The 12,911-nt window shown below is 41.1% G+C and overlaps 1 protein-coding gene across 1 annotated transcript in view; it reads right to left on the reverse strand.

Annotated features, from left to right (window-relative positions):
- Positions 1 to 12,911, reverse strand: part of DENND4C (DENN domain containing 4C) — a 185,954-nt gene that overhangs the window by 25,507 nt on the left and 147,536 nt on the right. The window contains exons 23-24 of the mRNA XM_075210659.1: positions 9,016 to 10,139; positions 4,382 to 4,559 (exon numbers count right to left, since the gene is read on the reverse strand). Of these exons, the coding sequence (XP_075066760.1) occupies positions 4,382 to 4,559; positions 9,016 to 10,139 (1,302 nt within the window). The remainder of the gene's footprint in view (positions 1 to 4,381; positions 4,560 to 9,015; positions 10,140 to 12,911) is intronic.

Below are 12,911 nucleotides of genomic sequence, written 5' to 3' on the forward strand. Positions count from 1 at the left end.
CACAAGCTTCAGGTTATAAATAGACCTGCAGGCTGTTAGAATGTCATTATGCGGATGGTGGCTTCTGTATTCAGAAGCAGTTTCAGCGTCTCCGGAAGAGGTTTTTTTTTCTTTGCCAAACATGTTCCGGCTGGATTATTTTGGGGATCAAGCTGCCAGACAACATTTTTGCAAAGACACTTGGAATATTGTTTTCGGGGTATTCTTTAAATTTTTTAATATAACTCAATTTGGATTAAAAGCTTACTAGACTGGATCTTACAGAAGAAAGAAGAACAGCGTTGGTAACAATGAATGCTTTTTAAATTTTTTGTTATAAAAATTCTGTAGCTTGAACGAGGGTTGTCTTATTGACATTTTGCATTGGTGCACTACAGGGCCCAGCGACCCTGGGTGTCAGGGCATGCTAGCACTTTTGCCGTTTTAATGTCTGCATTTACACTGCCGTCAATCACAATGTCTGTATTTTATCCGTGTTGGGGGTATTTTAAATACCATAATGTACCCTGTTTAGTCTGTTGGCATTTTCATGTTGGAAGGATAAGCATCACTATTTCTTTCGCCAAAAATAAGACTACCACCAGTTGCCTATAATATTTTATCAAATAAAAGACCACATAAGTACAAAGGCCACAATTGAAGATATTATTAAAAAATATATATATATTTATTTCAACATAGATTAATAGTCAATAAGGTTTCTATCGACAATATATACAGACTACACTCTTATACAAAACTTTATTTTTGCACTCTTCTAACTTCCAGAATGATGCCCACAATAAATTGCATTTAGTGGCTCTTTAATAATTGTAATGCATGTACTGACAGACATCTTCATAAGAACAACCTGCAAAAGCATGAGGGATGGGTTAAGTATTTTCAAACTTTTAAATAAATGCTTCTAGCCACAACTAACTAGAACTGTCATTACCTGACCCTGCACAAAGTTGCTAGTTTTTGGTGTATTTAACTCAGCTCCAGGGTGTGTTTTATGGCTCATGAGCCACCATTAATGTTGTAACCAAGAATTGTACTACGTTAGGTTAGGTTATGCATAGATGTTTTCATGTTAAAACAACTGATCAAAAGGGCCACAAGTTACATTTTTGGATCAGAAAAGACTAGCTCTAAGATCCTATTTACACACTGTAAATGTCTATCTATCTAGGAGTGTAAATTAGAACACTTATTTTCCTAGACTTGATATGACAAAGACAAGGACTGTTCTGTGAAATACAGAACACATGTTATTCCTAGTAACAGTAGTCTTTCTCCTGAATTCACCAGGCTGCACAGCTTGGAGAATAGATATATGGTTGTCTGTGTACACTGAATTGTACAAGGACATTGGCTGCTGCCCACCTACCACTGTTCTGTTGCAGGGTGTGATATAAAACATCTTGCCAGAAGGAAATATAGCAACATCAGTGTCCCAGTTATAATAGTAATAGAGTGTGTAATACCCTTACAGCGCTACATAAACCACTTTTGCAAATCAGTGAATTGCAACCTAACACCTAGGTATGAATAACAGATAGAAAAAATGTATAAATCACTTTTTTGCGCTGTAGTTTCCCAAACAAGACAAAATTGAGTAGATATTGAGAAAAAAAAACCCAAAAAAAAACCAACCCAGAAATGAATATACTTATTGTTGTTGATATGAAATTCGATTCCCTTCAGATGATCATACACAAGTTTTCACGTTGACAATCAGACCATATGAAAAGAAAAAGAATACACAATAGTGTAACACTGTAGAATATAATGGTGTGTATTTCTGAGTCCAAATGATATATATAAAAGTTAAAAAAATATCCAATCCTATTGTTGGTGTTTTCAATCAATATTTCACCATAGGTAACAAAATTATTATTCCAAGTTGATATATGGTGTGGGATACCCCACAATTCAATCTACTTACAATGTAGATTCTTTAAAATTGGCACTTCAGAGTATAAATCTCCGCTCCTCCTTTCTTCTCCAAAGTTTCTCAGTAAATATATGGAAGAAAGAGGTATACCTTTTAGGTTATAGTTAAAAACATTTATTTAATAAAAACATACATGTTCATACCGCGGAGTAATGAATGGTCAGCATTTCACATGTAAGCCATCCCAGCGGGTAGATCGTGTGCACAGAGAATTATCCACAGGAGAACAGTAACGTCCCAATAGCTGCACAGTTCTAAATGAGCAAGTCTACACGCTGAACAGTCACTGGAATCCCCGTCTGAGCGAGTCCCGTCTTGGCCGGCATACACGGAAGGAACACAGCAGCAATCACCAACTAGTTTCGATCCTAATCACTGGATCTTTCTCAAGGTAATGAACATAGCGAGCTGTGTCTTCTTTTATAGGTCACTGTGATCACATGATCGGATCCAAAGATATAAGGAAGCGCCAATTTTAAACAAACATTGTTTCCATTGTATAAACGTTCAATTTGTCATAGCAAAGAAAGATATATACTAACAAGTTATCAGATACTTCATGTTATATGGAATTTATACAGTAATTATTCCTGGAATAATATAAGCAAAAGAGAGAGAAAAATATAGGTGGAGTTAATTCATTCTAAAAAGCATTTCAACTCAAAATCTTTATTTAATCCAGTTGGTATCAAAGTGTTAAGTCTAAATATCCACATCATTTCTCTCTGAGATAATTTATTACTAATATCTCTACATTTCCAATCTCCTTGCACTAGGTCTATGCCTATAAAGTTCTTTATATCCCTAACGTCACATCCGTGGTGGTCTTTAAAGTGCATGGATAAGGAATGTTGCTCATATCCTATTTTAATGTTCCGAATGTGTTCATATATGCGTCTTTTCAGGGGACGTGATGTCTTTCCCACATAACATAATCCGCATTTGCATTCTATTATATAAACAACATTGCATGAGTGACATGTAATAAAGGGATCTATTTTGTACGAATTGTTATGAACAATAAATTCTTCTATTTTGCTGTTACTATGGGTGAAGAATTTATTGTTCATAACAATTCGTACAAAATAGATCCCTTTATTACATGTCACTCATGCAATGTTGTTTATATAATTGATATGCAAATGCGGATTATGTTATGTGGGAAAGACATCACGTCCCCTGAAAAGACGCATATATGAACACATTCGGAACATTAAAATAGGATATGAGCAACATTCCTTATCCATGCACTTTAAAGACCACCACGGATGTGACGTTAGGGATATAAAGAACTTTATAGGCATAGACCTAGTGCAAGGAGATTGGAAATGTAGAGATATTAGTAATAAATTATCTCAGAGAGAAATGATGTGGATATTTAGACTTAACACTTTGATACCAACTGGATTAAATAAAGATTTTGAGTTGAAATGCTTTTTAGAATGAATTAACTCCACCTATATTTTTCTCTCTCTTTTGCTTATATTATTCCAGGAATAATTACTGTATAAATTCCATATAACATAAAGTATCTGATAACTTGTTAGTATATATCTTTCTTTGCTATGACAAATTGAACGTTTATACAATGGAAACAATGTTTGTTTAAAATTGGCGCTTCCTTATATCTTTGGATCCGATCATGTGATCACAGTGACCTATAAAAGAAGACACAGCTCGCTATGTTCATTACCTTGAGAAAGATCCAGTGATTAGGATCGAAACTAGTTGGTGATTGCTGCTGTGTTCCTTCCGTGTATGCCGGCCAAGACGGGACTCGCTCAGACGGGGATTCCAGTGACTGTTCAGCGTGTAGACTTGCTCATTTAAATAAATGTTTTTAACTATAACCTAAAAGGTATACCTCTTTCTTCCATATATTTACTGAGAAACTTTGGAGAAGAAAGAAGGAGCGGAGATTTATACTCTGAAGTGCCAATTTTAAAGAATCTACATTGTAAGTAGATTGAATTGTGGGGTATCCCACACCATATATCAACTTGGAATAAGAATTTTGTTACCTATGGTGAAATATTGATTGAAAACACCAACAATAGGATTGGATATTTTTTTAACTTTTATATATATCATTTGGACTCAGAAATACACACCATTATATTCTACAGTGTTACACTATTGTATATTCTTTTTCTTTTCATATGGTCTGATTGTCAACGTGAAAACTTGTGTATGATCATCTGAAGGGAATCGAATTTCATATCAACAACAATAAGTATATTCATTTCTGGTTTTTTTTTTTCCAATATCTACTCAATTTTGTCTTGTTTGGGAAACTACAGCGCAAAAAAGTGATTTATACATTTTTTCTACCAGTTATAATAGTACTTAGCTTCTCCTGCTTTGTCGATAATCTAGAACAATTTGAACATATTATAAATAGACAGTATCCATAGAAAAACATTGATCGGGATGGAATAGACATACTGTTTGAGCAGCTCTGTTTATTTGTGTCTCCGCTGCTGCAGCTGCCTAGGCTGGTGCTGCTGTGGTTCAAGCTGCTCACAGAAAGTCCTTGCAAACTGGTCTTGGAAGTGGCACTGTCACCAATGACATGTTCTTCAACACTCAAAGGAAAGCGAGATTCCCCTCGATGACCTTCTTCCTGCAACATAGAACAGGATACTGTAAATATGAGTACTTATAAAATGTAGGAAGGCGAGAGTCTGGTCATTCAGCTGCCACATGGAACAAATGAAATCGCAAACTAAAATGAAACTAAACACTTGTATATGAATAGTGTACACTATAAGATAAAAACATTTTAAGATCTACTAATAATATAAAAACCACTTCTTCAACATTGTCAGTTTTTTCACCTTCTCCATTTTGCTGCCCCTTAAAGCGGACTGCCTGAGAGAGTTGCCTAAATTTACCCCATGTAGGCTTACACTTGAATGTGGGCATTACTGTAATGGAGAAGTGTGATCGGTGCAAAACAAAGTTGTGGCTAAAATCTAAACTTCACTTGGAGCAAAAACCTGAAAATATTTCTTGCTGATATGCTTTAGAGCAACGTGAACTATACTTATTTGTGGGCCAATACTGATGTTCTCACAACACACTGCCATATTTCTGTTAAAGTCTGTCCCCTATTTAAAAGCAACTGATTTGGACCCTTCTAAGAAGCAATATATAGTATTGTTCACACCATTTAATGCTTGCACATCATTTGGCTAAATGCATTTGCATTATTATATGCATATTTGATTATGCTGGAGAGAGAGAGCAAGAGATAATATGTATAAAAGCTATTATGTTTTGTACCTGTATCATTTCACAAGCTGAATAAATTGTGGAGTTTTTACAGTCGCATTTACATTTTTGGCTTAGTATTACTTTTAAGTATTTCTTTTAAATGACAACTATATTTCAGGTGGTAAATCATACAAACACACATAGTAAAGATAATGCAAGTTGAACAATTTGATTTCAGGCTTTTATCCTAGAAATGATGCAGCTCCTGAAACCAGTAAACTTGGTCAAACACAGAAGTATCCAACATAACATATCTGAGTATAACACACTGGAGGGTAGAGATTGGTAAAACTGGTTAAATTAGGGCTCCTTTATTTTTAAATGAAAAACTGGGACACCCATATGTCCTGAAGTTTGCTCTGGCCATAAAATCCACCTCATTTTAGGTCCCAAATAAAGTAAACTGCAAGAGAAATCCTCTCCCCTTACACTAGTAAAGTGTTGAAATAAAAGGACACTGTTTGCGAACACTAGGACATATCGGAGCCCTAAGTTAAATACATATTTTATTTAAAAAAAAACAAAAACAAAAAAAAAAAAATTACTTGGAGCTAATGGGAAAATGGATCAGTGTAATAATTTCTAAGAGTTAGTAAAACTAGTCCTATACAATTCATGGGGAATGGAGATTGGAAATATTGTAACACCTACCTACATTACATTTAATAAAGACTGCTAGCAAACAGTCAACAATCTGCACTAATACAAAAACTGTCAATATGTTGCCAGATTACAGTCATAGGGGAGTTTTGGGTAATGTTCTGACACTAATTTCAGGTTAATTTGCAGCAGCTGGCAGTCTTGTACACTACAGTGACATATACTCCACCCTCCACTGACTTTCCTCACTCTGAGTATATGACACTCCCCAGTACTTAAAAGCATACTTGCCACACCCCTTCCCTCCCTTGCCACCTGACCTCCTCCAAGATCTCTTAGAGCGGATATTATAAAAGTTGTCAAGTGTACCACATACTTGCCAACTCTCCCGCATTGTCCGGGAGACTCCCGCATTTTGCGAGAGTCTCCCGGACGAGTGTGGCAATCTCCCTGATAGGAAGGGGGAAAAATTTAGTTTAAACGCCGCGATTCACCCGGAATCGCGGCGTTTAGCCCCGCCCCCACTGTAAAATGACGCGATTTGCGTCATTCCGTCACGGGGGCGGGGTCAAAATGACGCGATTTCGCAGCCCCGCCCCCTGCACGCCCACGTCCCAGCCGGCATCTCCCGGAAACAAAAAAAAAAATGTTGGCAAGTATGGTGTACCACACTCCAGTATCCACACAAAAATGGCAGTTGTCAATGACTCTACTTTTTCATTGGTGTCCCTTAATGTATATGTCTCACAGTGAGGCATATACATTAAGGGCCACCGATGATAAAGTAATATATATGACTCACAGTATCCACATGCACTTTTCTCACCATTAGCTACAATTGTTATTCAATGGGTATAGCGTGTGTGTGAGTATAATTATAAATATCTCGCTCTCTCTCTCTCTCTCTCTCTCTATATATATATCTATATCTATACACACACATATACACACACACACACATATATATACGCACACATTACACAAATTCCCCTCTCATAGTCCATTGGGGGACACTGCGATACATAGGGCTATAGTAGGTGGTACCGGGAGTCCAGGTCTGTGAGTGTAACTCCACCCCTGCTTTCACCCTCCCACAGGAAGGATACTCCGTTTATGTCTAACAAAGCCCGAAGGAGGGCCAAACCTAGGTCAACTAACCATAACCATACAGTCAACCATCAACATTCAGAGCAAGGGTGGGCACGCAGTGTTCCCCAGTGGACTACGAGAAAGGGATTTTACAGTAAGTACAAAATTCCTATTTTCTCATACGTCCAATTGGGGGACACTGCAATACATAGGGGACATACCAAAGCTGCCCCCAAAAGGAGGAACTGCTCTGACACGGCTGCACGCAAAACATTACGGCCAAAGCTGGCATCCCGTGATGCAAAGCCCTGTAATCTGTAGAATTTGACAAAGGTGTGGACAGACGACCACATATCCGCAGGGCCGGATCAAGGGAATGGAGGCCCCTGGGCTAAGGGGGCCTCCATTCCCCCGTGAGGGCCCCCCCCCCCCCGTGATCCGAGCTGCCCCCCCCGGTGAGTCGAGTCCTTCCCCGGCACGCTGTACGCTCTTTACTAAGGAGATCTCGTGAGAGTGGGACTCACGAGATCTCCTCAGTAAGGAGTCTACAGCTCGCCAGGGAAGGACCGCAGTGAAAGTGATCAGCAGCACTGATCGCGCCAGGGGCCCCCGTCCCCGACCGATCAATACTGCTACTGAGCACTTTCAAGGGCCCCCTGGATGCCAGCGGCCCCTGGGCTGTAGCCTAGTTAGCCCTATGGTTAATCCAGCCCTGCATATCCGCCTGGCACAGCTGCTCAGTGGAAGCTCCGACACACGCCGCCCAGGAAGCACCCAAAGCCCTAATGGAATGAGCGGACAGACCTGCTGGCAACGGCCTAGTTGACCTTGAATATGCCAGTTTGATGGTGGAAGTAATCCCCAAAGCTAGAGAGCGTTTGGAGGCAGACCAACCTCATTTGTGTGCGTCATAGAGCACAAAAAAACCCCCAGTGATTTTGAGCAGTCCCACAGTGCTGTCAACATAGCGCCCAGGCCCCTACGGAGACCTCCCCTCGCACGAGCATTAGGCTGGCCCCTCTCCGGGGATCCTCTGGCTCTCTGAAAGGGATGAAAGGGCTGGAAACTGGGATGCTTAGGTCTGGTCTGAGTGACAGGCAAAAACGGGCTGATCTAACCTTGCTCCAAAAAAGGGAGATACCATCATAAGGAACAGCATCTAAAGTGTTTTTGTAAAGCTTGATAAAGCTTTCAAAGCTACTTACCCCTGTCCAGGGACCCGGGGTGGAGGAAAGCCGCAGGCTATCCACCCCTTGGGAGGTGGTCCCTGAGCCCAGCTTTCTCCCCCATGTAAAAGAATAAAATAAAATAAATTTGACTCCAGAGCAGGACAACTAAACTGAATATCCATCCAGTGGGAAGGGTATAACAGGGGTGGAGTTACACTCACAGACTTAAGCGGTTTAAGTCCTGGACTCCTGGTACCACCTACTATAACCCCTATGTACTGCTGTGTCCCCCAATTGGACGTATGAGAAATATTATACACACACACACACACACACACACACACACACATATATATATATATATATACACACACACACACACATATACATATATACGCACGTATATATGTACACACACATATGTGTACATATGCATGCACACCATTGTTTTATTTAACTTACACTAGATATTTAAGATATCATTATACGTTATCTCCATCCCTTCCCATCTGAGCCCTTGCTTACAGTGATTCTATAAATCGAAGGACAGCAAGACAACCCCTTTTAGGATCTGGGGCAGCATCACGATTACCCTTTACCCCTTCGAGAATGTTGTAGAATGTGATGTGTTTTTGACCCAACATGCATTGTGCATCGGTTTTACATAGAAATTCATGATCAAAAAGTTAAAATATGGCAAAATAACATTGGTGTGCTGAATACTTAAAAAAAAGTATAGGATGCCGCTACTGTCAATGAAGTTTAAATCTTAGATATCAACATACTAAACACAAAATATACAATATAATCAAAACTAAGCTTTTCAAATAAAAAAACAACATTATCTTTTGTTATACAACATTAATACAATTAAGAGTTAAGTTTTCCTTTAATATGCTAACGTTTACTGACTGACAAAGTAGTACATTAAAATAAACCACTCACCTCATCATCAGAGTAGTTGTAGGCAGATGCTACTGCCCCCCACATCTTGCTTGCTACTGTGGCTGCTTGCTTCATGCTAGATTTTAGCACATCCATTTTGGGCCCAGTTAAGAGGTGGTCAAGCTTTAGTCCTGGAAGTGAGTTGACCACTGAACCCAAGGAGCCATGTTGTGAGTTGTGGAAAAGGGCAGTCAGTGAGAGTGACCGTTCCTTCTGGTTTCTTAGGTGGTGTTTTGGGCTGATGGTAAATGTTTTGGACCTGGATACTGAATTCTTTTGATTCTCGCTCTGCACATAGGGGGGAGGTAAAGGATCTGCAGGTAGGCTGGATCTCCTTTCAAGACTGCCTTGGCTGTGATTCCCAGTGGACTCTGCGCTTCTAAGTTCTATGCTGGAGGATTTGCTTCCAAGAGGACTTTTCAAGTTCATATAGCTTTCAATTTCATCTGCTAGGTTACGTGCAACAACAGGGGAGATGGTCTTCTCCTCAGGTGAAGATGGAGCTTTCTCCACAGATTCTGACATCAGAAGTGATAATGGATCAAGACCCTTTTCTACCCCTTCCCTTTCTACTACTTTGGGAAGACCATACAAACTGTTTCTCTTATTTGGTTCCTCTGCATCCGTAACAGAAGCTGCAAGATGATGTTCTGTGTTTTTTAAAGCTGCAGTTGAATCCACTGTGACTTCTTCTTTGACAGGATCTAATGGGTCAAATATTTCCTGCAACCTCTGCTCTGAAACTTGCTCTGGAGTTAGCATGACTGCACCTCCAGGATAACAAGTCAAATTCTCAGCTGTTCGAGAGGGGGTTTGGCCATCTATCATTTCAAAGCTGAACTCTTTGTTTGCCTGTGGATGTGGAGGTGTCTTTGAAAGTGCTGCAGTAAGGATCTTGGCATCAGCTCCCATCTTCATTGCAATCTCATTTGTCGTCATGTCAAGACTTCCTTTCTTTAACATCATGCCTGCACGACTCTCTGCACTGAAGCTGCAGCTTCTCTCAGTAAACACCTTTTGCCGCTTCTGACCCCGATCTCCAATCTTCTTACCCTGCACATCACTGGAAAAGACAGAGTCATCTCCAGAATCCTGAACTGTGGGCAGTGGCCCTGGTACACTGCCTGCAACCAGAGAAACAGATTTTTCAACATGGGTCAAAATACCATTTCTAAAGCTATAAATACTATCATTTGGGTGGCACAATGGTTAGCACTGCTGCTATTCTGTGCTGGGGCCATGGGTTCCATCGGACCATGGTACTTTCTCTATAGTGATTGTATGTTCTCATTCTCATTGTGTTTACTTGGATTTCTTGCAAGTACTCAGTATAAAAAAACAACAAAAAAAACCCAAAGCTGGTAAATTAATGAGTCGATTTAGACTGTGAAACTGAAAGATTATGTGTAATGTGTTGATGCTATATAAAGGTTAATAATACACAACTTTATAATGGTTCTTTTTAGTACTGTACATCTTATCACTATCTTTAAAATTATACTATTTGAATCTAACATTTTAAGAAACTTGTAATATATATGTATAGGGTTTAGGAGCGGATGCAAAAAGTTTTTTTATACTCACGATAAATCCGTTTCTCTGATTCCATCTGGGGGACACTGCTACCATGGGTTGTGTGAGGGGAGTGGAGTTTGGCACTTAACTAGTTAATGTATCATACTGACAAACCCCTTCCACCTGCAACCCCCCAGTAGCCTCTTCAGTTTAAGTATAAAGCCCCAAGGAAGCGGAGTCAACCAACCAAGGACCAAACAGTAGAAGAGCAGAAGGGAGGGAAGGCAGTATCCCCCAGATGGAATCAGAGAAACGGATTTATCATGAGTATAAAAATCCTCTTTTCTCTTTCATCCCATCTGGGAGACACTGTTACCATGGGGACATTCTAAAGCAACCCCCTTTAAGGGCGGGACCGCTCTGACATCCAGGCACGTAGAGCACTACGGGCAAAACTGGCATCTGCAGACACAAATACGTTGAATTGATAAAATTTTGTAAAAGTATGGACCAAGGACCGAGTGGCTACTCTGCATAACTGGTCCACTGAGGCTCCATTTTGCACAGCCCAAGACGCCCCCACCGAACAGGTAGAATAGGCAACAATACAATCTGGCACAGGTCGGTTAGCACTGCTATAAGCCTGCTTAACAGTCGACGTAAGCCATCTAGCAGTCGATTGGTTGGAGGCCGGCCATCCTAGTTTTGAGGAGTCAAAATAAATAAGGAATCCGTGCGGAGAATCTTTAATGTCCTATGGACATAGATTCGGAGACCTCTGATCAAATCCAGAAACTCCAAAGAGCATGTTGCTGAAGATTGCGGCTGCCATGTGAACATCGGAACCACTATTTCTTGATTAACATGAAAAATGGAAACCACTTTTGTCAGGAAAGTAGGAACTGTTCTGAGAACCACCCTATCATTGTGAAAGACTAGATATGCTTTGCAACATTAGAGAATACCAGACTCGGAAACTCTATGACCTGACGCAATAGCTAGTAGAAACGCTACCTTCCATGTTAAGAACCGCAATTCTGCAGTATGCAATGGTTTAAAGGGAGGTCCTTGAAACATATTAGGGAACAGGTTGAGATCCCAGGGTGCCAAGGGCGGAATATATGGAGGTTGGATATGCAGGACTCCCTGCAGGAAGGTCCTGACGTCTGGTATGTCTGCCAGCCGAAGGTGGAAAAACACAGAAAGGGCCGAGATCTGCACTTTTAAGGTATCCAGGCGAAGGCCCCCCATCCAGGCCATCCTGGAGAAAAGCAAGAAACCTTGAAAGGAAGCCGTGTAGCAGGGTCAGCTCTCACACCATCTAATGTAGGTACGCCAGATGCGGTGGTAAATGCGAGCAGAGACTGGTTTTCTAGCACGAAGGAGGGTGTCCACTACTCATGGAGAGAACCCTCTCGACCTCCAAAGGTTGGCTTCAACAGCCATGCCTTTAAATTCAGCTGAGGTAAGTATTGATGTTGGAATGGATCTTGTATAAAAAAAAAGTCTTCTCAAAGACCTGGACCTACCGCCATCAACAGAATTTCTGCATACCAGACTCACTGCGGCCAAGCTGAAGCCACCAGTATGACTGTGAGTTCACCCTGCTTGTTTCTTCGAAGGACGCAGGGAATCATGTAAATGGGAGGGAACAGTCACCCTAACCTGAAGTCCCAGGGCATTGTCATTACATTGATGGACACCGCAAAGGGGTCCCTTGCTCTTGAGCAAAAGTGTTGGACCTTTCGGTTGTGACGAGATGCCATTAGGTCTCGGTCCGGAGTCCACCATCGTAAGACCAGAGACTGGAAGACCTCCGGGTGGAGAGACCATTCCCCGGCAGAATCGTATGCCGGCTTAGATAGTCTGCTTCCCAGTTCTGGATGCCTGGAATAAATACTGCGGAGATGGAGGGAACATGGTTTCGGCCCAGGTCAAGATCTGAGCCGCCACCTCCATTGTTCCTGCACTACTGGTGCCCCGTCTGTTGACATAGGACACTGCCGTGGCGTTGTCGGACTGCAGACGGACCGGGTGCCCGTGAAGGATGGTCTGGGCTAAATGTAAGGCCATTAGCATGGCTTTCAGTTCCAGTATATTGATGGGGAGAGAGGTTTCCCGAGCGAACCAGAGCCCCTGAAGTCACAAATGAAGGACCACAGCCCCTCATTCCCGTTGGCTAGCGTCTGTGAATACTAAAATCCAGGATCATGGGGTAAAGGACCTGCCGACTACCAAATTGTCCTCTGGAAGGAATACATTTTGTTTGTTGGTATCCAGTCCCAGAAAGGTCATTATCTGGCAAGGAGTTAACTGGCATTTGGACCGATTTATGAGCCCCCCGTGCATCTCCATGATCCTAATGGTGAGCTGCAGGTGCT

The sequence above is a fragment of the Mixophyes fleayi genome, chromosome 1, assembly GCF_038048845.1.
Source record: "Mixophyes fleayi isolate aMixFle1 chromosome 1, aMixFle1.hap1, whole genome shotgun sequence".
In the NCBI taxonomy this organism is placed as follows: Eukaryota; Metazoa; Chordata; class Amphibia; order Anura; family Limnodynastidae; genus Mixophyes; species Mixophyes fleayi.